Source organism: Vigna unguiculata, chromosome 8 (assembly GCF_037176805.1).
Source record: "Vigna unguiculata cultivar grain cowpea cultivar isolate G323 ecotype 2 chromosome 8, ASM3717680v1, whole genome shotgun sequence".
NCBI classification, from domain to species: domain Eukaryota; kingdom Viridiplantae; phylum Streptophyta; class Magnoliopsida; order Fabales; family Fabaceae; genus Vigna; species Vigna unguiculata.
This window is the reverse complement of record NC_140799.1, coordinates 3,598,928-3,624,074: the sequence shown is the minus strand read 5'-3', so window position 1 is coordinate 3,624,074 and position 25,147 is coordinate 3,598,928. Positions and strand designations below refer to the sequence as shown.

General features: G+C 34.2%; 4 protein-coding genes and 1 long non-coding RNA gene across 6 annotated transcripts; 4 read left to right on the top strand and 1 right to left on the bottom strand.

The window, feature by feature from the left end:
• Positions 1-5,635: 5,635 nt before the first annotated feature.
• On the bottom strand, positions 5,636-10,257 carry LOC114193138 (SNF2 domain protein). The gene is made up of 5 exons (XM_028082843.2): positions 9,303-10,257; positions 7,440-7,492; positions 6,717-6,883; positions 6,477-6,628; positions 5,636-6,261 (listed from the first exon to the last, which is right to left on the bottom strand). The coding sequence occupies exons 1-5, from the start codon at positions 10,021-10,023 to the stop codon at positions 5,867-5,869; spliced, it is 1,488 nt and encodes a 495-aa protein (XP_027938644.1). The 5' UTR covers positions 10,024-10,257; the 3' UTR covers positions 5,636-5,866.
• Positions 10,258-11,047: 790 nt separating this feature from the next.
• Positions 11,048-12,230, top strand: LOC114195621 (uncharacterized). The gene is made up of 2 exons (XM_028086150.2): positions 11,048-11,575; positions 11,725-12,230. Exons 1-2 carry the CDS (start codon positions 11,187-11,189, stop codon positions 11,957-11,959), a joined length of 624 nt encoding a protein of 207 aa, XP_027941951.1. The 5' UTR covers positions 11,048-11,186; the 3' UTR covers positions 11,960-12,230.
• Positions 12,231-13,338: 1,108 nt separating this feature from the next.
• On the top strand, positions 13,339-14,974 carry LOC114194229 (uncharacterized). The gene is made up of 2 exons (XM_028084342.1): positions 13,339-14,482; positions 14,586-14,974. The coding sequence occupies exons 1-2, from the start codon at positions 13,339-13,341 to the stop codon at positions 14,972-14,974; spliced, it is 1,533 nt and encodes a 510-aa protein (XP_027940143.1).
• A 4,563-nt stretch (positions 14,975-19,537) lies between these two features.
• LOC114193870 (uncharacterized) lies at positions 19,538-21,121 on the top strand. Its single transcript, XR_003606311.2, has 2 exons — positions 19,538-19,706; positions 20,752-21,121. It is a non-coding gene; the product is annotated as an uncharacterized LOC114193870 (long non-coding RNA).
• A 1,236-nt stretch (positions 21,122-22,357) lies between these two features.
• On the top strand, positions 22,358-25,138 carry LOC114195391 (putative protein phosphatase 2C 72). Of its 2 annotated transcripts, none has more exons than XM_028085843.2 (6): positions 22,358-22,525; positions 22,660-22,799; positions 23,073-23,408; positions 23,634-23,748; positions 24,149-24,375; positions 24,770-25,138. In XM_028085843.2, exons 1-6 carry the CDS (start codon positions 22,510-22,512, stop codon positions 24,965-24,967), a joined length of 1,032 nt encoding a protein of 343 aa, XP_027941644.1. In that variant the 5' UTR covers positions 22,358-22,509; the 3' UTR covers positions 24,968-25,138. The 2 variants fall into 2 exon arrangements, with proteins under 2 accessions (XP_027941644.1, XP_027941643.1); XM_028085842.2 differs by having other exon boundaries at positions 22,508-22,525; positions 22,597-22,799.
• The last annotated feature ends 9 nt before the right edge of the window (positions 25,139-25,147 follow it).

Below are 25,147 nucleotides of genomic sequence, written 5' to 3'. Positions count from 1 at the left end.
ATCTCGAAGCTCTTGAACCAGGTCTAGGTTTGTTAGCATACTTTCTTCATTAAGACGCGTGTTGGACAGATGGCGTCGTAAATAGGGCTCTCCAATCTCGACCGGGATCATTGCGTCTACTCCATAGGCTAAGCAGTAGGGTGTCTCCTGTGTTGTTGACTGCGGGGTGCAGCGATATGCCCATAGGACCTCTAATAACTCGTCAGCCCACCTTCCTTTGGCATCTCCCAACCTCTTTTTAAGTTCTCGTAGTATGACCTTATTTGCTGCTTTGGCTTGCCCATTTGTTTGTGGATGCTCGACCGAGCTGGTAATATGTTGTATATGGAGTCCCTTATAGAACTCGGCTAGCCCCTTGTCGATGAACTGTCTACCATTATCTATTATGACGATGCTTGGTATGCCAAACCTGCACACAATATTCTTCCAGACAAATTTATGTACCTGCTGGGCCATGATCAGGGCCAATGGCTCCGCCTCAATCCACTTAGTGAAGTAGTCTATAGCTACCAACAAGAACTTTACCTAACCTTTCCCTGGCTGAAGGGTCTTAGAATATCCATGCCCCACTTGGCGAAAGGCCAAGGGTAGGTAATACTGTGCAACTCTTCTGACTTGAGATGTATCATGTTACCGTGTTGTTGGCACTGGGTGCACTTCCTTACGTACTTCTCGCAGTCTTCTTTTACAATCGGCCAATAGTATCCTTCTCGTAATACTCGAGCTGCCATGGTTCGAGATCCTGAATGTAAGCCACAAATTCTTGTGTGCAACTCCTCCATGATATATTGGCCTTTGCGGTTTGTGACGCATTTTAACATAGGGTTGGAGAAGCCTCATTTGTACAATTCTCCACCAACCAAAGTGAATCGAGAAGCTTTTCTACGCATGATATGATCATCAATTCCGCTTGTGTCACCATGTTGAATGAACTGTATAATAGGAGCCATCCACTCTTCCTCCTCTGGTATGACTGTCTCAGTAGCATTGCATTCTGCCAAGGTTACAATAGGACGGTCGAGTGTGGCATGGATCACTGTATGATGTTGCCCCTTTACTTTGGTAGTCGCCAACTTCGAGAGCAAGTCAGCTCTGGAATTCTGGGATCTATCAACATGCTCTACGCTGGCTGTTCTGAATCTGTTCAACATGCCCTGCACAACATGGTAATATCGTAATAGGAGGGGGTCATTTACCTGGAAAGTGTCGTCCAAGTGTCCTACTATCAGCTGAGAATCAGTTCGGCATGTCACCGTATCTGCTCCCATGTCTGCTGCGAGGGTCAACCCTGCTATTAATGCCTCATATTCTGCCTGATTGTTAGAGGGTTTAAAACCAAAGCACAAGGCTTGCTCAAGTAGCAAATCATTTGGTCCTTGCAAAACAATTCCAGCGCCCCCGCCTTTCGCGCTGGAGGAGCCGTCCACTGACAGGATCCAACCTTCCTCGCGTGCGTCAGGATCTCCTGTTAATTCGTTGACAAAATCTGTTAGGCATTGTCCCTTAATCGGTCCTCGGGCTTCACATCGAAGATGATACTCAGATAGTTCTACGGACCATCCAACCATTCGGCCGGCAAGGTCAGGTCGCCTCAACACTTTGTGTATTGGGTAGTCAGATTTGACTATTACCTCATTCCCTTGGAAGTATGGTCGCAATCGTCTGGTTGTTATCACAAGTGCTAGAATTATCTTTTCCACCGTCTGGTACCGCAATTTTGCATCGTGTAGGGCTTTGCTGATAAAGTATACGGGTCGCTGGTCCCCCGCCTGATCTTGTACAATGGTCGTGCTAACAACATTGGTAGAGATGGCTAGATATACTAATAGGGGTTTTCCCTTGCTAGGCTTTTGTAGTACTGGGGGAGAAGACAAATACTCTTTCAACGCTTGAAAAGATTGCTCGCAAGCCTCATCCCATACGAACTTTTGTGCTTTTCTCATGAGCCTAAGCATCGGCTGGATTCTTTCTGCTAATTTAGGCATAAAACGTGATAACGCAGTTAGCCTCCCTACCAATCTCTGTATCTCCTTGATGTTGGCTGGACTTCTCATGTTAACAATTTCCTGGCACTTGTCGGGGTTGGCCTCTATTCTCCTGTGGGTTAACATGAAACCCAGGAATTTCCCGCCTGCAACCCCGAAAACACACTTTTCTAGATTCAGTCTCATGTCATACTTTCGTACGACTGCCAAGACCTCGTCCAAATCTTTGACGTGTTGTTCGAGTGAATCTGACATGACTACCATGTCGTCGACGTAGACCTCCATACACTTTCCGATGAGATGACGAAACACCTTGTCCATCCGCCGCTGGTATGTGGCTCCAACATTTTTTAGGCCAAAAGGCATGACTTCATAGTAGAAGTTAGCTTCTTACGTGATGAACGCCGTTTTTTCTTTATCAGGAGGATACATTGGGATCTGATTGTACCCAGAGTATGCATCCAAGAAACTAAGCACTTTGTATCCAGCTGCACCGTCTACCAATCTGTCAATGCTTGGGAGAGGGTGCGTGTCTTTAGGGCACGCCTTGTTGAAGTTGGTGTAGTCTGTGCACATTCGCCATTTGCCATTCGCCTTTTTTACCAACACTATGTTGGCTAGCCAGGTCGTGTAGGTGGCTTCCTTGATGAAGCCTGCCGAAATTAACTTATGTACTTCCGCTATGGTTGCCTCCCTTTTTTCTCCCCTCATCTTTCTTCTCTTCTGAGCGATGGGCCGAGCTTCCCGAAAAATAGACAGTTTGTGACTGGCTACTCTTGGGTCAATGCCTGGCATATCGGCCGCTCATCATCTTTTTTGGGTTCGGTCTTCAGGTGCCTTCTCCTTCCCTCTTCGTGGTTGTTCGTACCGTTTTTCTCGTTCTACCCTGGAAAAGAATCCCCCGCCTTCCCATTTTACAAATCTTCTTAGGTGTCCGACTATACAATCCTGCTTGGGTGGTGAAGACGTCCACGTGCTCCCTCTTCATTGCTACGGGATTCCTCCCTTTGTGGGGCATTCTGCTTAATTTGCACTCGCATCTGTTGGTTCTCCCTTCCCGTTTTACAAATCTTCTTAGGTGTCCCACTATACAATCCTGCTTGGGTGGTGAAGACGTCCACGTGCTCCTTTGCATCAGTAGTGCCATCGTACTGGCTCATAGTCAACCCCTTCCAGCGCGCGGGAAGTTCCACTTCCATGATCCCGTCCACGAAGGGGTGGCGCATAGCATAGCATCTGCGAACAGTCGGCTGGTCTACGTGCACAGTGATTATGTCCCCTGAGGCTGACGGAAACTTCATGGCCAAGTGATATGTGGAGACTACTGCTCCAAGTGTATTCAACGAGGGTCTCCCTAGCAAAATATTATAAGAGGTGTGAGCATCAACAATAAGGTATCGAATTTTTACCGTTCACGTTACCATTCATGTCCCGAACTTGGTGAACAAGTCAGCAGAGCCTTTCGTATTCACTCGCTCCCCTGAAAAGCCCACGATCGGTTCTGAGTACCGTTGGATCTCCCCTTCTGGAATTTTCAGCTTTCTGAGAGTGCCCCAGTATAGGATGTCCACCGAACTACCTGGGTCCACCAGGGTTTTCCTGACCGCGAAGTCCTCGATCTCTACTGATATCACCATTGGGTCGTCATGTTGGGGTCGATCGCTTGGAAATCGTCGTCTCGGAACGTGATGGGTGGCATGTGCCGCCTGGGACACACTGTTACGGCATTTATGCTCTGAATCGCTCGTACGTACTTCTTTCTTGCGGACGTAGTGGCTCCACCTCCTACGAAGCCTCCTGAAATGTAATTAATTACTCCTCTCAGTGGTCTCTTAGGTGTCCCGCCTGTATCAATTCCTCGATTTTGTCTTTCAAGTCTGCATGAATTTGGTGGCCCTGGTCCGAAGCTCATCCAGATTGTTCCCTCCCTCTTCATTGCTACGGGATTCCTCGCTTTGTGGGGCATTCTGCTCAATTTGCACGGTGGGCGCCAATGTTCTGATTCCGACCCAAGTTCGTCCGTCGTTAGGAACAACCACCGCATTCCCGAGGTATTTTCCGATTTGGAGCATTTTAGCTCCGTCACGATTTTGTCCTTAAAAGGCGCCTCGGAGGGTGGAAGGAAGTAGGAGTATTTAAACTTCGCTTGACCTCGATTTCTAAGCAATGTAGGACTTATTGGATGTACCGGAACATAATTGAATCAATTCATATATCTTAATCAAATGAAATTTGGATTGTTCACATTGTTTACAGAAGTTTGAGATGTTGACTTTTTTTTTTAATTTGTTAAAATTTATCATTCAAATAGTAACTTTGGGATTTATCTTTCAAATCCCCTTCTGTTTGATAATTACCGACCAATCAACATCATCCTTTTGTTGCATAGGATAAGATGATAACTAAACTTGAGTTGCACTTTTTTTTGGGAAAAACAAATGGATCAAATTTTTCATATTTTCTCATTTTATTCAATTTTATATTGTTTATGTGTTTTTATCCTACCAAGTCTCAAGAATTAAAACAAAATTTATTTGTTAATTTTGTCATTCCAATTCTAAAATAGTCTCAAGAACACACCATAGCTTAAAGTTTCACCATATCCAATTTAATTAACACATACCCATTATTATATCAAATTTCTTTAATTTCAAATTTCATTCATCACGCCCTCCATGGTGTTAAACAATGTACATAACTCACACACCAATTTAAAACATTGATATGTCAAACAAATTTAATTCAATTCGGTTGTGAGAACTATACTTATTTGTTTTTAAAATTTGAAATCAAAACTATATTTGAGTTCCGCAATTATAGTTTTGTTTTATGATATAAAATAGTTGCTATTACAGTTTATTAAAAACAAAAAAAATATTATAGAAATAATCTTAAAAAGAAAATGGTATTTAAAACCAATTTTTTTAAGCAATTTATATCATACAAGATTATTACCTCTAATTGAATGTGTACAATTAATATGATTTTCAAGATTAAAATAAAAATTTCAATTACAATAGTAAATCAGGTCACACAATTAGAGATTTTAATATTTCTTTAACATCTTTGTGTATTATATATATCTTTACACTCTATATTTTATAAGGTAAAAAATAGTTTTTAAAAGATAAACGTGTTTTTTTTAAGTTTTAATTTTATAATATATATATATATATATATATATATATATATATATATATATATATATATATATATATATATATATATATATATATATATATATATATATATATATATATATATATATATATAGATCTTCTTGTTGTATTCTATTGGAGGATTTACATTACATACATATATCTTTAAGAATAACGCTCGGTTACGTTAAAAAAAAAATCATTTTTGATATCATTAATAATTTGTAGTACAATCATAAGATATGAAGTATCAATATGTATCAAGATGTAGTAAAGCTATGATGATAACTTGAAATTAATTATTATTATTTTTTACAAGATAAGAAACACATTAAACTTCAATAACAAAAAGGTAAAACTAAAAGTTTATATAACAAAAAATATGTAAGCTCTAATATGGAAAATGATAACGAAATAATAATAAAAATATAAACATTTTATTTGGAAGATAAAAATATAAAAATTAATATCCAAATAAAATGAAAACTAGGGTTGATCCAATATCCAATTATGATATATACTTTGACAGAAGATATTGCAGAAGTTTGTGGGCCAAATGTTTCCAAATTGCTAGCACCAAAATGACAAAGGATGGTGATAAAAAGTTATTAGCCCAGTGTCCTAATACAGTTTCACCTATCATCTAGTTATATTGCTCCATTTATTTTTGGAGGCTAATTAGACCAAAATATCCAATGCACTGTGCTCCCAACATCCAAAGCATCATTGTTGTCTGAATGTAAAAGGGTTTTCTCTAACTGAAGTCTCATGAACATGACATCTCATATATTTTACCGGTGTTTTATTAGTATCATCCTCGATCCCTTCTTTGCGTTTTCGTGTCCCATCAATAACTGAGTTCAGATCATCAGCAGCAGCCAAATTTGCAGTGTCCACAGTATCAAGCATATCTATGTCAGCATCAAGTTTATCTGCCACGGCTTCTCCATTCATAGAAAAGAGATTCTTATCCAGATTGTTGAAGAAATGCTTTATTACTGGAAGTAAACACTCGGTTCTTGAAGTGAAAAAGTTAGCTTTGAACATTAAGTCCATCTGCTTCGCAGTTTCGCCAGCAAACACAGAAATTCCTTGTTCCTCAACAACTAGAAGCCACTCTGAACATGAAATCACTATTAGATACAAGAGGGAACAGAAAGAGTAGTCTCACAAAGAAAACATTCAGTTAACAACAATCATAATTCAACCACCAGTGACACTGTTTGATTTAGCGCATGGAATCTTGATTTCAGGTTTTAGGTGTGAAAAGTGAAAGCCACTTAAAATAACTCTAGCTAGGATATGAATTGCAAGAAAAAACGGAGGAACTCACTTATAAGAGCTATGGGAGTGGAAACATTTGGTCTGGTGATCTTCCTGCCTATGTAATTTTGACTAGTAACCCAGTTGATCAATTGAATGGGTATGCAAGATCTACAGAAGGCATTTATGTACGACATAGCTTTCCCCTGGTCACCTTTTTCCCTGTGACCAAACCAGAGAATGAGACTTGTCAGGTGAAATATTCGAGAAACCCTTCATCCATCAGAGTCACAATAGCCTTTTCTCATACCTAGCAGACTGCACAGCTAACTCAGCAACAAACAACCAAGTTATAGCAACATCTTTCAAGCTGTTGGCATACAATGAAAATTCTGCCTGAGGGTTAATGAATGAATAGTCTATCATCATCACAGAATTGTACAGGACTTCTTTTAAAAGAACTTGATTTTCAGAACCCTACAGTAAAACAACTAGTTAGTCGTCGAATGTAATAGAAAAAATTAGAAACAAGTAATATACTACACATCACACATTTATTGAAGGTAAAAGGAATAAAGTGATGTCAATAGAACTAAGAGCTGAAATTACCACCAGAAGAAGGGTGCCCATTATTGGATACAACAATGACCGTGAAGACGATGGCAATGAATAATTAATGTAGCTAACCAAGCAGTAACCCCTTTTCAAAGACATTATACTGAAAATCAAACTAGTGAACCATCCATGAATAATCGGTTATGTAAAGAATTTTACTGGTAAGGTTGAGTTTTAAATTTCCAAAATGTAACTCAGTTTTCCAACAATAATCAATACTCCAACTCCTGGTCTTACATCCATTATTTTAGCCTCCATTAAACATATGCCATGCGGGGTAAGTGGGCTTGTAGTTATTTGAAGATAGTCTTAGTTTTGAGAGCCATAAAAGTTTTCAGGAGAAAAAAGTGCTTTGACTAAAGCCCTTAATTCCAAGTTATGATCAAGGAAAATAAAATCAAAGAGACATGGTACTGACCAGTAGAGAGGTCATTGGGAAAACTGGCTCCAACATCATCCTGAAAAGGGTATCTGAATGGAGACCAATCAGCAATCAGGAAGAACAAACATGAAAACTGTAATGAGGTCACCCCAGAAAGCACAAGGATTGGACCAATGTCAAGCTGACAAATAAACAAATACGGGTAAAAGAGAGATTGAACTAAGATAATTATCAAACACTTATCAAATGATCTTATTTGTTTGGTTACAGGAGAAAACTATGATCAAACATAACTGAGTTTCATCCAGAACTAGCTTCCTAAAATGGTGAAAGAACATGATTAGATGAAGACATTTACGAGGTATGATTAAGAAACAAAAATAAAAAATGTATTCTCTGTGCAAAAATAAAGGGCATATATTGATATTTTTTTGTTAAACACTTCTTAAAATCTTGTCACTTAAATAAACATATTACATATTCTTAAGCGTAAAACGTAAGGAATATATGCTTTGACACCGCTGTTTTCCTTTTACATCATTATTACACCTGTAAATAATAATACATAACAATAATAATACATATTAAAATATAAACCAAATTATTGAATATAAAATTAAAAAAATGAGTTGTAGAGTGGGAGTAAAAATTTAAGAACATAATGCTTTTCTTTGATCAAGTTTCTCCACATTTGTAGAAGAGAAAGAAAAAATGAAATTATTTTATACAAGAATTAATTTGTAAAGTTCTCGTATAATTTCTTAAAAGAAAAATTTTGGGACTAATTTTAATTACTAAAAAAGGAAAAAATAAATAACAATTGTCCTAGACTTCTAAAGAAGCTAGTCCAAACTGGTCAAATAAAGGAACACTTAAACCTTGATCCTTAAAAGACTGAAAGAATTATACTCGACATCGTCAAAAAAAATTACCATGTACAAATTGACCTCAATTTATAGAATAACATAATAGTACGTGTCGTTGCACTTAACACACTTTACCATGTATAAATCAAACTTAATTTATAGAATAACATAACAGTGTCCTTCCTCTTAGCAAATATCCACTTACTGACTGTTAATGATGTCATATTAAGGGAGAATATAAATGTAGTGCCAAAAAGAGAAACAGGCACAAGGTATAAAATTTAAATAAGTTAGAGTTCAAGTGTGATTAGTCATATAATTATATAATTCTACAATTTTACTTTCCTAACATACAAGTGTTCAAGAGTATGAATAGAAAAGAAATGAAACCGAGCCTAGTCCTGGCAACTTACCAGTAGATAAAATCCATAATGGTTTTGTTAATTGAGAACCGAGATAATGGGTTTTTCTTTCTTACTAATTTATAAATGAGTATCCGCTTCCCGTAAAATTAATAAAATACTCCAGATAATAAAATTAACTTTTCCCTTAAAAAATAAATAAATAAGATATTTTTAATGAACTTAAATTCTACTTTTAAATTGTTTAAAATTGAAACTGGCCAATAAAATGATTAAAAAATAAATATATATAAATAAAAGAAATTTTAATTTTGTTCTATCATGTAATGTTACTTGTTTGTTTTGATCCATCAATTTTAGAGAAACGAATTTTATTTAAATTTTAAATTATTATAGTTAAACTTACAAAATACATCCAGAAAAAAAAAATTATCAAAACAAAGAATAGAATATTGTTCTAGTGTTCATGATACCCGTAGATATTTTATAAACCTATGGATAATGATCAATTCCAGGATATTAATGTAATACTGAAAATGAAAAGTGCAACTTCACCCAATAGTCACACAGATGTCACATTACGGGACCAAGTAGCCACTATAAAAGCACATAGAAATTAAACTGTAATTCTAAAATGCAAAAATAGTTGAATTCAGAAATCAGAGTCTTACCCAAAAAGCGAAAACTTCGAAACCCTGTTATGGTCTGAACTGCGGAAGCGAGCAAATTCTTCTCCAGCTCCGCTCTGCTAAGTCCTTTCTCGAACGCCAAACACAGCTTCAACAAAAGCGCTTCGCACATAACAACTCCCGCCAAGACCCCAACCTCGCAACCCCTCACAATCCCCTTCCGAAATTCTTCACTCACAAGAGGGAAAAACCCTTCCACGGCGCAATCTCCAAAAACCCCACCGCCACCGCCACCATCATCGTCCACCGTCCACACCTTGATCAAATCCCCGAACTCCAGAACCGCCACGTCGCCGTCGCAAACCTCCTTCCCGCAGAAAATGCTGCAGTAGCTAACAACACCTTCCACCAGACTCTCCACCTCGCTTCTAAACTCCCCTCGCCGAAGCGCCAAGCGGTGTAGAACAAACACCAGCGGCGCGAGCGCACCGATCCGCTTCGTGGACCCGCACGCATCGGTACACGAAACGAGCAACTGGAACAGGTCCCTGACGCTTCGTGAAGGCTCGCGCGCTGCGCGAAATTCGAGGGCAGCGTAGAACCAGAGGATTGGGATGGGAGGGTTGGGAGCGGCGTGGAGCATGCGCGAGAAGATGGAGGCGAAGTCTGAGAAGTCGGTGACGCCTCTGCGGTGTTCGGCGAAGAACCGGTTGATGGATTCCTTGAGCATGTGCTCGTAAGAGTTAGGGTTAGGGTTCATCATTTTGGGAAATTTGGTTGGGTGTGAAGGGGAAGAGTGAAGGTGAAGGAAATGAAGGGAATTTGAAGAGAGAGAGAGAGAGAGAGGGAGAGGGAGAGAGAAACCCTAGGTTTTATGGAAGGTGCAGGGAAAACGGGAGGGAAAGGAATATACACTTTGGTAACGGACAACTTTTTTGAATTTCCTTTTCTACAATATTCAAATTGTTTATTAGTTTGATTTTATTTTGTTTTGTAATTAACATGATCAATGCCATGCTATGTTTTGTTTATGGTCAATCACTTGTTAGTTTATTTTAATTATTTTAATGCTTGTAATTAAGCTTAATAGTTTATTTGTCATGAAAGTGCACGACCATCAAACTTATTTATTAATTTCAATAACTAAAATAAAACTTGTATCATATCATTAAAATATATTTGAAATAAAAAATATAAACTAATTTCCATGTACTTCTTTTGTTTATGATTATTCAGCTATTTTAACTTGAAACATTCATATATTTTATAATATCAAATTTACATCTAGTCTCTAATTATAATTATAATATATAATTTTTATTTTTCTATATTTATTTGTCTTATTATTCTTTATTTGTTAATAGTTAAATAATTATGTATAGTAATAACATGTTTAAAGAGAAGTTATGTCACTAAATGAATTAGATAGTTAAGTTAAGGTTTGACTTAGACTCTATGCTTAACTCTATTGTTTGTTTTCTCTAAAAAAAGTTACTAATAACAAAATCTTAACATCAAAATTGAATAATTATCTGGATTTTTTTTCCTTTATCAATCTATACTGAAAAATTAAATAATTTTTGTCATTAAATTCAAATGATTTTATACATAAAGAATTTTTTTATGTAATTTTTCTAATTTTTTTAAATTAACCTTGGAAAAGTTTTATTCTTTTCCCGTTGGAAGTTAGTTATTTTGGTAAAATGTTTTGGTGATATGTAGCAATCAGCACCAAAACTATAAACAAGGAAGGTTTGTTACAAATTGGTCCACCCATGATCCTAAAATGGCGACAGCATATTGCAGAGGAAATTGCCCCAAGAACAAACAAACAGTTTTCGTGAACTATACCATTCATTCCTCAACAAATCACAGAGAGAAAGAAGAAGAAAAAAAAAAACAAACGAAAGTGCGTGTTGTGTCTCCATGGCTCTCATCACTCGAACCGGAACCGCGTGGCGCCTCCCTCAGCGGCTACTTTCAGCGTCCCTCCTCCACAGCGGTTCCCCCGGCGCGGTGGCTCCGACGAGTTATTGTGCACCGTCTCCGCCGGCGAAGTCCTCCCCAGTGGGATTGTCGAAGCCGGCTGAGTTCGTAATCTCGAAGGTCGACTCGCTCATGAACTGGGCCCGTACGGGGTCTATCTGGCCCATGACGTTTGGGCTGGCCTGCTGCGCCGTGGAGATGATGCACACGGGCGCGGCCCGTTACGATCTTGACCGCTTCGGAATCATCTTCAGGCCCAGCCCACGCCAGTCCGATTGCATGATCGTTGCTGGCACCCTCACCAACAAGATGGCCCCTGCTCTTCGCAAGTTCGTTTTCTCCTTCTTTTCATGCCACCATTACAGTCTTCATCATTGCACACAAAAATTCATTCTTTTTATCATGCACGTAAAAAAAGAAGTAATTTTTACAAATGGGTGATAAATTTACTGACACAAAATGGTAAAAAAATTATTAGGGTTTATGATCAAATGCCAGAACCAAGGTGGGTGTTATCAATGGGAAGCTGTGCCAACGGAGGAGGATATTACCACTATTCATACTCAGTTGTGAGGGGATGCGACAGGATTGTTCCTGTGGACATATATATCCCAGGTTGTCCTCCAACTGCAGAGGCTTTACTCTATGGCCTTCTCCAGCTTCAGAAGAAGATCAATAGGCGCAAGGACTTTCTCTGGTGGTGGACAAAGTGAACTATTGCTTCTTCCATTTCCTTTTCTACATCATATCTTATAACAATAATAATCACCATTTCCTTTTCTTTCAATGCATGTTTAGAGGAAGTTTCTCAAATCTTATAATTTTTGCTTCATTAACGTGATATTCTCATGTTGCAGTCACTGCTGTAAGATTAGTATTTAATGTCGATTCTAGTTTTGTACACAGATTTAAAAACTATGAGTATGAAACTATTATAGTAACCTGATGTTTGCTATGATTCATGAATGACCTTATGATACATATTCCATGTTTGATAAAAGTAAATAAATTGAAATTACATGTCAGAAAAAGGTGTAAAAAAATTTAAATGTGTATATTTATTATTCTTATATTTCTTATTTTGGAGAATGACATTTTGAAAACTAAAAAAATGTGTATATAGCTTTGTAGCAACTTATTCCTTACTTTTTTTCTTCCCAAGTTTAAGCAAACTACAATTAAAAATGGTTTTTTTTCTCTCAAAATCTCACTGAAAATTCGCTTCCAAATAAGGTTGATGATATACAGCCAACCGATTTTCTATTACACTTATTTAACATCAGTAAAATAGCATATGTATAATAATTAGAGATCAATAAACTAAAAGTATTTTGTGATGTGAAATAACTCTTGCATTTAACATGATTATTTAAAATACATCACCATACTATTCATTCATATGCATCTCTTTTCATATTTCTCTCTCTCACTTACCAAATGAGTTGTCTCACCAATGGCAACCTATTGTCTTACACCACCACATGGCTCCTTCTATTCACCACACACACCTTTCTCTTCAATAATAATAACCTTCTGAAAGATTCTCACACCATTTTTCAAAGTTACAGGTGCATGAAAGATTCTCTCTAAGATCATTATTGTGAATAGTATTGTGCAAGAGATAAAGCATGCATTATTTTGAATAGCATTGTGCAGAAGCGTGAATTATTGTGAGTGCAGAAGCGTGAAGTTGAAATAATATTATGGCGGGTGCAGCAGTCCAGGAATCACGGTGAAGCGGGAAAATCAAAAGGTGTAAGAAGAAAACGTCATGAGGGCAAACGTTTTTAAATTGAAAGTGTATGGGGGGTGCACGTTTTCTAAATAGAAAACGTGTGGGGGTGCACGTTTTCTATTACAAAACGTGTGGGGGGTACACGATTTCTTTAAGAAAACGTGTAGGTGGTGCACGTTTTCTTTAAAACAATTTTTTTTTCTTTTCGCACCCCCAACCCACTTCTTTCGATTCTGGAAACTGAAACGCTTATATATCCATGCACACTACCATTGGTTCTTCTATCAATACTTCTCTGCATACCAAGCTTCACATATCAAATCTCCTAATCTATATTTCCATACCAACGTGTTCATAATGAGTTCATGGAATTATGGAGGATCTTCTTCGTCTAATCCAATCGAAGACGAACCTGTCATTCCAGACATTGTCGATGGGTTTACTTCCGATGATTTTTATGAAGACAATGCAGATGATCAAGAAATTGTTCCGGTTCCTACTATGGATTACAATCTGTATGGGGAAGTCGAACTACAAGAATGCATGCAATTCGATTCAAAAGAGGCAACGATGTCTGCCATCAAACATTATCACATCACCAATGGATACAACTTCAATGTGGTAGAATCAAACCCGCATCTTTATGTTGCACAATGCATCCATTACAACAATGGATGTCAATGGCGTCTAAGGGCTAGTTATAGTAAAATCAGACACCATTGGGAAATCAAGTCCATTGATGGTACACATACTTGTTTCTCTACATTAATTTCACAAGATCACTGCAATCTGGATTCCACCCAAATTGCTTCCATTGTTTTTCATTTGGTCCGCACACATCCAAGCATTCGCATCAAAAGCTTGGTCGCTGACATCAAAAGTTGTTACGGATACACGATCACATATAGAAGAGCATGGATTGCGAAGGAAAAAACAATTACAATAGAGTATGGTGATTGGGACCAATCTTATAATAATGAAGTTCCCAGATGGTTACTAGCTGCCCAACAAACCAATCCTGAGACAATTTCTCAACTTTCCGATCCTCCAGTTAATGTTGATGCTGAGGATGGGACATCCACAAACATTATGGAACGTTGCTTCTGGGCATTTGGACCATGCATTGAAGGTTTTAAGTATTGTAAACCTGTTGTTCAAGTGGATGGAACCTTTTTAACAAGCATATATCATGCCACCTTGCTAACTGCAAGTGCTCAGGATGGAAATAGAAACATATTTCCTTTAGCATTTGCAATAGTAGAAGGTGAGACAAAAGAGGCATTGATTTGGTTTTTTCAACTACTACGAGAGCATGTAACTCCTCAACCAAATCTATGCCTAATTACTGATAGAGGCAAAGGCATCTTGTCAGCCCTACGATCGGAAGAAGTTGATTGGGAATTAGACAATCTTCACTCTGTCTACTGCATACGTCATCTGGGTTCCAACTTCAACAACCGTTTCAAAAATTTCGATCTCAAGAAACAATTCATTAACTTGGGTATGACGTTTTCCTAACTTTACATTCCACATGCACAAAATATTTCTTTTAAACATAATATTTTTTCATTTCATTTTATATTTCTTTTTCACAACTTACGAAGTCAAACAACCTACCATGCAAGCAAAACTTTCAGCTATGAGGTCCCAATTCCCACAAGCAGTAGCTTTGATTGATAAAATCCCCTTACATAAGTGGTCTCAGGCTTATGATGGGGGGCGCAGGTCCACTCACATGACAACAAACTTGGCGGAGTGCATGAACTATGTGCTTAAGGGGGCTCGGTCATTACCTATCTGTACACTATTGAAAATTACATTTCAAAACATAAATGTTTGGTTTGTTGAACGCGGCTTAAAGGCAAACTCTATGTTAAGAGCTGGTCATCAATATCCAGAAGATGTCACTGCCTTGCTCCAACAAAATCACCAGAAATCTGCATATTGTCATGTTCAACGCTACGATCGAGATAATTCAGAATTCGAGGTGTAAGAGATATCGAACCCCCATCAATATCGGTCAAAACCAATCTCATTCATTATTAGATTAAATGATTGGTGGTGTGATTCTAGTCACTTCCAAGCAAGTCGATTACCCTGTCATCACGTCATAGCTATTTGTTCTTTTGGTCATATGCCACTTTCAAATTTTATCGATCCAGTTTACACCCTTGATTACATAAATAAGGCTTATCAAGTCCAATTCCACCCCCTGCGAAATGAGAACTATTGGTCAACATATACAGGTCCTAATTTCAATCTGGACCCCCAAACTAGGCCCAAGGCTTCCGGACGACCTACAACGACTAGGATCCATAACGAAATGGATCATCCCGTTACGGATAAGCCAAAAAAATGCTCTTATTGTCGCACTGAGGGTCATCATAGGGGACAATGTCCATTTCGCCAATAATTTGTACATTTTTTATTTTAATTAATTTAATTTTCAATGTTTTTTTTCTTCTTTCTACAATGTCAAAACTAAGACAATTTTTTATGAACATTAATATTTCTTATGCCTTCATCAACTATAATTTGAAATACTTTATTCTTTGATGGACCAAAAAACTCTATAAAATCATTACAAATTATTATGCTTGCCTCTGTATCCAATTCTAATTTAATCACTTTTTTTTTTTAAAAAAAATTGGGACTTTAATCGATTACAATACATTTGTAATCGATTACATTTCACACGGACATAATACATTAACCATGTAATCGATTACACTTCGTCTGTAACTGATTACATTACACCCAGAAAACTGCAACGCATGCAGTAATTGATTACAGCATACGGTAATCGATTACTGCATGAAAAACGTAACCCCCTGCACGATTTCATGTAAAAACATATAGCCCCACAACGATTTTTTTTAAAGATCGTTCACCCCCCCACACAATTTCGCTACCTGACAAATTTTGACCACAAAACGTTTGGGGGCTACACGATTTCTACATACGAAAACGTACTCCCCAAACGATTTACCCATGTCCATAATTTTTTAAAAAACTACCTAGTTCCGTAATAATGAAGAGTGAATTGCCTGTAAGGGAAAAAAAAAAAGCTTCCATTGTTTTTCTTCTTCTTGTGATGTTTCACGTGACTCGATAAGAAACTTGGTGGTCTCTGAAGCTCATTTGAGAGAGAACATAGTGACCCTCCGTTCCAAGGTTGATTCTTTGTGCAGCTACATGAACTGGTGTGAAGTTCAGCTGCTGCATGTTCGGGAGAAGAAGCATGCGGTTTGGAAGCAAGAGCTGCTTTAGATGTTTTTTTCACTTTTTCATGTTTTCTGTTTTTTTTCTTCTTTCCGATGTTATTTGATTTACTATCTTTACGAGATTGATATTTTGACACATTTGTTTTTACTATTATTTAATATTATCTTTTGGTTACTATTCATTTTATCTTTCTTCTAAAAATATACAAATTAATTCTTGTCAAAACTAATTTACTTATGTAAGATTATTAAATGATTTCAAACAAACTTTTTTCCTAAGTTTATCAGTGATATCATTCGCAGTAAATATCGATGTTCCAAAGATATTCTTCTTATCAATTTAAAATAAATATAGCTCATTTAAACAATTATCTTAAAAACACAACTTATTTTCAGCTTAATATACTACATGTCCAAAAGGCTCTAATTTTCTCATGCTGGTCTCATAGATACTTGTTAGATTAATCTTATGTATATATATATTTTCTTTATAAGAAGAAATAACTTAATGTAGAAATATACATCGGTTAGAAAAAGAAAAAGTAACTAAAATTTGGAGATATACAAGAAATAACTTAAATGTATAAATATACATCGGTTAGAAAAACTAGTATTTATTATATATCCTAAATATTTTAAGGGTGAAAATATATTTCTATTTTAAAAGAAAATATTGGTGTTTTTTAAATGCTTAAAATGCTATTCCAGGAAAAAAAATTAAGATTTTTTTTTTCTTAGTTTGAAAACCTAATATGATAACGAAAACCAATTGGCAGGCCGACAAGGGTTTTTCTTTCTGCACCTCAAAAATTTGTTTTACACCTCCAAATAAAGTTTAAATGCAAAAGTACTCTTTGACTATTTAAGTAAAGTCACATAGATCACACCTCTCCAAAATACTTCCGGATGTTGATTTCCGGTAAATAATACTTTTGAAAGTCAAAATATATTATTCAAAGTTGACTTTCAGAAGTCAAAATATATTATCGGAAGTTGAATTCTGAAAGTTAAAAAATATTACTGAAAATCAACTTCTGAAAATCAAAATATATTACCGAAAATCGACTTTCCGAATCAAGATATATTACCGGAAGCTGACTTCTGAAAGTCAAGATATATCGTCGGAAATCAATTTCTGAAAGTTAAAATTAAATAAAAAAATATTTTCGTTTTTTTATTTAAAGTTTAATAATATTTTAGTTTTATTTGTTTCTATATTTATATTTATTTTTTGGGTACATTAAATAAATATATATATATATATATATATATATATATATATATATATATATATATTTTTTCCAAATATATATTAAGAAATATGAAAACATAAAAAATAATAAACTAAAAAACAATTAAAATTTAGAAAACATAAACATTAAATAAAATTAAAAATAGTTAAAACAAAATTAATATTTTTGTAATATAAAGTTTAAGTATTTTTAATTTAATTTATTTCTTAATTATTTTTAATATATATTTAAAAATTATATATATATATATATATATATATATATATATATATATATATATATATATTTCGGAAGTCAACTCCCATAATATATTTTGAATTTCGGAAGTTTACTTTCGATAATATATTTTGACTTTTGAAAGTTGACTTCCATAATATATTTTGAATTCAAGAAGTTGACTTCCAGTAATATAGTTTGACTTTCGAAAGTTGATTTTCGGTAATATATTTTGATTTCCAGAAGTTGATTTTCCGTAATATATTTTGACTTCCTGAAATCAAATTTCGATAATATATTTTGACTTCCTAAAATCAAATTCCGGTAATATATTTTTACTTCTTGAAGTCGACTTTCAATAATATATTTTAACTTTCCAAAATCGACCTTCAGTTATATGTTTTGGAGTGTGATGCTTGTGACTTTACTTAAATGATCAAAAAATATTTTTGAGATTTAAAAAGATATTTGAAGGTGTAAAAAAATTTGGAAGTGCAGGAAGAAAGATCCGGCCGATGAAGTTAGGTGGCCCAAACCTGCTGGATCTTTTGAACAGATTTTTCGGAAATTTTGACGCCGAAAAGATATTGCCAAAATGTTTTTTTTATAAGTTGTATGACAATTTTACACATTATAGAAAACATATAATTAAAATAACTAAAATTAGTTACATTAAAAAAAATAACTGAAATAAAATAAAATTAGAAGTAAAATAATTAAGCAGGGTTTGTTTTTTTCAATGCAAAATTTATTTTTTATTATAAAAAAAATATTACATACAATACAAATTTTATTCATATTCAATGTGTTTTAACCTACTCTTCATTTCAAATTGCTTGGTGTAATTCTTCATGAAGTGGTGCAAGTTATAAATACTAATAAATAGTAGAGAACACACACTAGTGCTGTTGTATATAATTAGTAAAAAAAAATTTGTATAATATCTATCAATGTGTCTGACAACAGTTAGACTGAAACAATAAATTGTATACTCTAGTCTATTTATATTTTAGTTTATTTAGTGTGAATAGAATTCTTACTATTAGGGTGTGTAAAGCTTTGTTTAATCCTTCAGAGAACTTCTTTAAAACAAACCCACAAAATAAATTCAACAATTCAAAAGATATTGATACGAGAAGAGAAGATATAACAATTCATTATCTCAATGTTAAGTTAGTTATATTTAGTCATTTATACTTGAATATCAAGGGTATAAGTATATAATAAATAGAATAAAATTATTTATATTTTAAAACTTTCATTGTACTTTATAATTGTCATGTTGAATAATTTTTTTAAAAGTTACGATTTTATTAACGGTTATAATTACAGCAAAATATTATGTTTTTTTTTTTCAAAACAAAATATGATTTTCTGAGCCATTATAACTTTTTTTAAAATTATTTTAAAAATGATTAAAATCCACTTTAATATTTTTAGTCACAATTATTTTGACAATTATATTTAATCGATGTTATAATATTTCTGAGGTATTAAATTCTACATCAATAAATTAACTAACAAGAGTAAAAAATAATGCGTTTAAAACTGTTACTAAACCACACAAAAATTTAAATTTGCAGTAGTGACGTAGAACAGTAGTTTTTATTGTATCATACTCTGATATTTTCTAAATCTTTTACAGTTCAAATATACGTTTATTTCAAAAGAAATATTTTTTTTTTCTAAATACAAAAAGAAAAGTAATTCCAGAGATGAAAATCAAGAAAAAGATTTCTTAGTTTCAAAACCTAATGTAATAACGGAAAATAAATTAAAAAAATTAATTTACCTATTTAATCAGTTAAAAAATCTGTGATGATAACCCAAACGGCTTTAAACAGAATCAAAATAGCAGGCCGAGAAAGTTATCAGGCCCAAACCTTTCGGATCTTTTGAACAGGTTTTTCGGCAAATTTTCACGCCGAAACAACATTAGGGTTTACAGCACAAGTATATATATAAAGCTGTGACCACATCATCTTCATCATCTGCCTCTGATGACACTGACACTGTTTGTTGAATTGGTGAGGTGAGTTTTTGTTCTTCTTCTCTCTGTCCCAAAAGTTGTGTAAAATTTATATCAATGTAGGTGTTTTGTGGTTTGGAGATTTTCCTATGTGGAACCAAACCTTAGTAATTGTAATGTGAATAAGAATTAGGAAGAAAAATGGTGAAGGCTCTATATTACGAGTCAACAGCAGGAGCTTGTTCAATAGTTACCTGACTGCCGCTTAGAGCCAAGATGAAAAAACAAACCAGTTGAAGATCCTTGAAACATAACCCCTTTGTTTCAAGACACAATTTCTGGTCAAATTTTTTGTTTTTTGTTTTCGTCAATTGTTGTGGTTGGCACTTCAGTCAGACACGGGTGTTTGTTGCTGAATCTGAAAACAAACAACCTTTTGCATGGTGCCTATATATAATCGGCTATTGATTCACGATTGGGGGAACTTTTTTTTTCTGTGGTTCCTTCAAATTTCAAGCAGCTATATATGTTCTTGTATTTCAGCTCTTGATTTTTTAACAAATGTTTTTTTTTTCATTAATCAAAATCTGACTTAATTAAAAGATCATCAGACTGAATTGAATTAACTTTTATAAACCAAACATCTTATATTTTGGTTACCAGAAATGTTTTGAATATAATATATAATATATTAATTTGAATAAAATATACATTTTACAAATCATAAAATGAATTTAAATTGTAATCTAATATGTAAAACTTGAACATAGTTTGGGGGAATTAAAATATTTAAAACTTTATATTTTGAGAGAAATAAAAGAATTTATACCTTCATTAATAACAGATGATCTTTTTAATGCAAAAATTATGAACACATTATTATTGTATGAATTTTATGGATAATAATTAATATGAATGTTAATAATTAATGATTAATGACCAAAATATCACATTTGGACTGATTTTGGTTCATTCTTACTGTTGTATATGAAGTGCATCATGCTACTTATGGCACATGTTATTTGTTTGTCACAAAATTTTGAGGTTCAGTTGTTTTGTATAAGCATATATAGTTTATTCTTATCCAATAATGTTGTTATTTGTTCAGGTATAATGTGAAAGCCAAAAGGGGAGGAAAATGAACATCATTTCTGGATTCTTTCATTGGAAGACATATTTCTTTCAAAAACTGCATAATTTCTCTCAAAATTCTTCTCAAGGTGCTACGGAAATGGAGTTTCACAATGAGAAATTCAACCATTCTTTTAAAAGTTCAAAGGGCTGTCCTTGGAAATCAAGATTGAGATGAAGAAGAACCTAGGAATGTAGTTGTGCATAGTCTAGTGCTGTAAATTTTCTTGTATACTATCTGTTTGATATATGAATGTATCTGTTAATATTGTATCTAACTTTCTTATTTGATTTATTTGTATATTACCCCTATCATTGACAGAATCTATTTTTTATTTAATGTGGCACATGACGTATCTTTAATTTTTTTAATTTTGGATCACACTTATCAGTTGAGCTTATCATAGAAATGATATGATAGGAGAAGCTTGTCCTTTCACGTAACTCAATGTTCTTCACTTGAATGGGGTCAATTCATACAAGCGTATCCTCAATATGAACAAGAAGCATGCTGTGTCACTTGCTGATACATGTTCATTTTTTAAAAAATAGCAAGTTGTGTTTGCTGATACATGTCCAATTTTTAAAGGAAGAACGAATTTTATATATGATAAACAGATAATTTGTAATTTTGTTTTAAGTTTTTAATACGAGAGTACATAAGAAAAAGATAAAATATTATTTGACTCTTGCCTCAGGTAGGAGGTTAATATTTTCAATATTAGGCCATGCCAGTTCATCTTATGAAGTGGTGATCTGATCTCTCTAACCCTTTATATTATATTACATGCACAAGATTATTAAAATAATGTAGTGTTTGATATTTTCCCTTTGTTGATTTTTTATATATTGCTTAGGAATACAATTCCATCCCAACAAGGTCTTTTTATTTTTTTTTAGAATCAAGTAACCTTCCTTGTTATCCTAATGGAGATTAGGAAGAAATTTGGACTATTTTCATATTCTTTTTTCTCTTAAGACAGCAATATTAACTTTCATTGTTTTGTTTATAGGATCTTTCTAATATCAACTTGCATTTTCAAAGAGTACTTATTAAAGGGTAGATAAAGATAAAGATAACTTTATTTTTTATAATTAAGTAACTTGTCATGTTATTGTAATGGAGATTACGAAGAAATTGGGAATATTTTTATAGATTATTTCTTTTTCTTTTTCAATTAAGACATCTATGTTAACTTTCATTTGCTTTATTTATAGGATCTTTCTAATATCAACTTGCGTTATCAAATAAATTATATCAGGCCTAGAGTATCTGGCTTTATGACAGAAAGTAGTAAAATTGATTTTTTTGAGTCATTAAAGTTATTAAAGGGTAGATATTTGTTGGTAAATAAAGACAATTATTCAACATTAAATCATCTCACTTTAAGAATAATTTAAATAAAAATTTGGTATTATAAGAATGTTTTTTTGTTTTTCGGAAAACCTTGACCGACTCACACACCTATTTGTTTATGCAGAAATCTTATGATCCGAATAAGAACTTGTAAACTTTATCTATTTATTTTGCAGACCAAACTTATAGTAATACCAACATCAATATTATAAAATGATCAATATCATAAAATGATGAGATGGTTTAGAATGGAAAGTCTTACCCTTTTGAGCAGTGGTTTAGAATAACAATTCTGAAAAAATACCCCTTAAAGTGAGTATTGGGACGGCCCAATTGAACAAGTAGCCCTTAACAGAAAGTCAATGATTGTATTTAAAAATGCTTCAGCTTTCAGGTATGTGAATGTGATACAAGCCACCATGGATCTTTATATATTTTATTATCAAACATTTTTCATATATTTAGGTGCAGTGATTTCACTGTATTCATAAAATTGAAGAATTAGCGAAATGGGTATCTGCATATCAGTTTCAGAGAAAGATGATGATGAGAATGTGACAATATTTGAAGAAAGGAAGAAGGTTCTTAACGAGAGTCAGAGACTCTTCTCTGTTTACTCCAAACAGGGTACCAAAGGACTCAACCAAGATGCTGCCTCTATTCACCAGGTTTCTTCTGCAGTTTCATTCTTCAAACAAACTACAGAATTTCACTTTTTTTCTTTTTCCATTTCTTAGGAATTTATGCATCTCGAAGATATAGGTTAAAATCATATGAGATTTTAAAGAGGTTTAGAAATCATATCAAGTAATAACCCTTAAAAAACCAATCTATTTAACATATGTATTGTACATGATCATATGGTTGATTATGAACTGTTTTCTCTTGCTTTGTCAGTCATTCTTTTTGTATCTGATTAAGATTTGTGGAGTTCATAATAGGGTTATGGAACGGAAGATGGAACGTTTTGTGGTGTTTATGATGGTCATGGAGGGAATGGACACAGAGTGAGCAAAATAGTAAGCAGTCGTTTATCTTCCCTCATTCTGGACCAAAAGAATGTTCTTGAAAAGATTGATGCTATAAAAAATGGTTGTCACAACACCACCTCAAAAAACCATGTTGGCACAATGAAAGAGAACTCAGATGCAAACAACTTTCAGAAATGGAAAGAAGCAATTGTTAGTGCTTTCAAGGTGATGGAGAAAGAGTTCAAGCTTCAACATAATCTAGATTGCTCTGGCAGTGGAACCACTGCTGTTGTTATCATAAAACAGGTAAAAAAATTGCCAGAAACTCATTTTCTTTTGAACACATTAGTAAAAATCACAAAGTTTTAGTAAACTAATGATGTTTTATCTAGATTCTATCATAATTTGTAATCAGTTTTAGGAGAAATGACCAACTATGAAACATGAAACAAAAGCACTACACCTTTAATAAAACTTCCTATTAGTTTTCATGGTTATTGTGAAAAGAACATAATGAATAACAATACACAGGGTGAAGGTCTTGTCATAGCAAATCTGGGTGATTCAAGAGCAGTGATGGGAACAATGTGTGAAGAAAAACTCGTAGCCACCCAATTGACCACAGATTTGAAGCCTGAATTACCTCGTAAGATTCTTCTTGTAAACTATATACCTTGCATATTCTTCTTTTGGGCACCACTTTTCTTGAGGTCTAAACCTGCAATACTTGTATCACTTGATGGTAACACAGTGTAAGTCAATCTTTATTATCACTATTTTTAATGTGGGTTAAATATATTTTTAACTATTAAATTTATATGAAAAAGTGAAATTCCTTCATGTCTTAAACTTTGATATATTTTAAACTCAAACTTTTAAAAATAATGAATATCTAATCTTTAATCTTTTAGAATAGTATAACTGGGAGAAATTTCTGGTTTATGTAAATAACAATGAATGGTAGCTTTAAGAAATGAATTAAAGTTGTCTGCATGCAAAACTATTGAAACCAAGTAAATTTATTTGGAACCAAATTTGGAATGCAGGAGAAGCAGAAAGAATAAGAAGGTGCAATGGTTGTGTGTGTGCATCGAAGGAAGAACCAGAAATCCAGAGAGTGTGGATGCCTAACAACGATAACTCCCCTGGCCTAGCCATGTCTCGATCTTTTGGAGATTTCTTGCTCAAGGACTATGGTGTTATTGCTATCCCAGATATTTCTTACCACCCTCTAACATCAAGTGATCAATTTATTGTTCTTGCTAGTGATGGGGTAGGTGATACTTGCAGAACAGAGAGTTATGTTCGCATGCAAGATTCAAAAGAAAAACAAAGAGTTACTGTTGTACAGTTTGTTATATTAGTAAGATTTTCGAAGAGATTATGTGTTCAAAAGGGTTTTACTAACATTTTAAAAAGGTTATCTAATAGATATTACAATGCACACAACAATTTCTACAACATTTTTGTCGTGTTTATCTCTTTCCATTACATCATTTATTACATTTTAACATTTTCATTGTTCTTAGTATAAATTGTTATACAATTTATTGGATAAGTAGCATTTCTTATTAGATATTGATCCTGTTATTGTGTGTGGAATTTGCCAGTGGAGTGTATTTTTGCACCAGCATTCTCTAAGGAACTTTTTTTTTTCTTGCTTTTAGGTGTGGGATGTACTAAGCAACAATGAGGTTGCATCAATTGTGTGGAGTGCAGAGAGTGAAAAGGTTGCAGCAAGAGCAGTAGTGGAAGCAGCCAGTGCTGCATGGAAAGACAAGTTTCCTTCATATATGGCAGATGACTGCACTGTGGTTTGTCTCTTCATGCACCAGAAACCACAACTTCAGTCATTTCAAAACTAACCTTCGTTAGTTAGTGCTCCTTCACTAATATTCTAGTCACCATTTCCTCAAATCATGCTCTGTGAAAAGGCCACAATGATGTTCATTGAAAACTAGATCTTGTTAGCAGGGAGGAACTTAATATTTTTAAAATTAAATAAATGTAATGCTTTAGATGCTTTGTTTTAAAAATAGTGATAA

Bases quoted from the DNA above. Each gene is read 5' to 3' on its own strand.
- LOC114194229 (XM_028084342.1), top strand. From the start codon at position 13,339: ATGAGTTCATGGAATTATGGAGGATCTTCTTCGTCTAATCCAATCGAA. The intron at 14,483-14,585 runs GTATGACGTTTT...CAACTTACGAAG, and splicing joins GAAACAATTCATTAACTTGG to TCAAACAACCTACCATGCAA.
- LOC114195621 (XM_028086150.2), top strand. From the start codon at position 11,187: ATGGCTCTCATCACTCGAACCGGAACCGCGTGGCGCCTCCCTCAGCGG. The intron at 11,576-11,724 runs GTTCGTTTTCTC...AAAAATTATTAG, and splicing joins ATGGCCCCTGCTCTTCGCAA to GGTTTATGATCAAATGCCAG.
- LOC114193138 (XM_028082843.2), bottom strand. From the start codon at position 10,023: ATGATGAACCCTAACCCTAACTCTTACGAGCACATGCTCAAGGAATCC. The intron at 6,884-7,439 runs GTCAGTACCATG...GTTTTACTGTAG, and splicing joins TCCCAATGACCTCTCTACTG to GGTTCTGAAAATCAAGTTCT. The intron at 6,262-6,476 runs GTGAGTTCCTCC...TTTCATGTTCAG, and splicing joins CACTCCCATAGCTCTTATAA to AGTGGCTTCTAGTTGTTGAG.
- LOC114195391 (XM_028085842.2), top strand. From the start codon at position 22,641: ATGGGTATCTGCATATCAGTTTCAGAGAAAGATGATGATGAGAATGTG. The intron at 22,800-23,072 runs GTTTCTTCTGCA...AGTTCATAATAG, and splicing joins ATGCTGCCTCTATTCACCAG to GGTTATGGAACGGAAGATGG. The intron at 24,376-24,769 runs GTAGGTGATACT...TCTTGCTTTTAG, and splicing joins TTGTTCTTGCTAGTGATGGG to GTGTGGGATGTACTAAGCAA.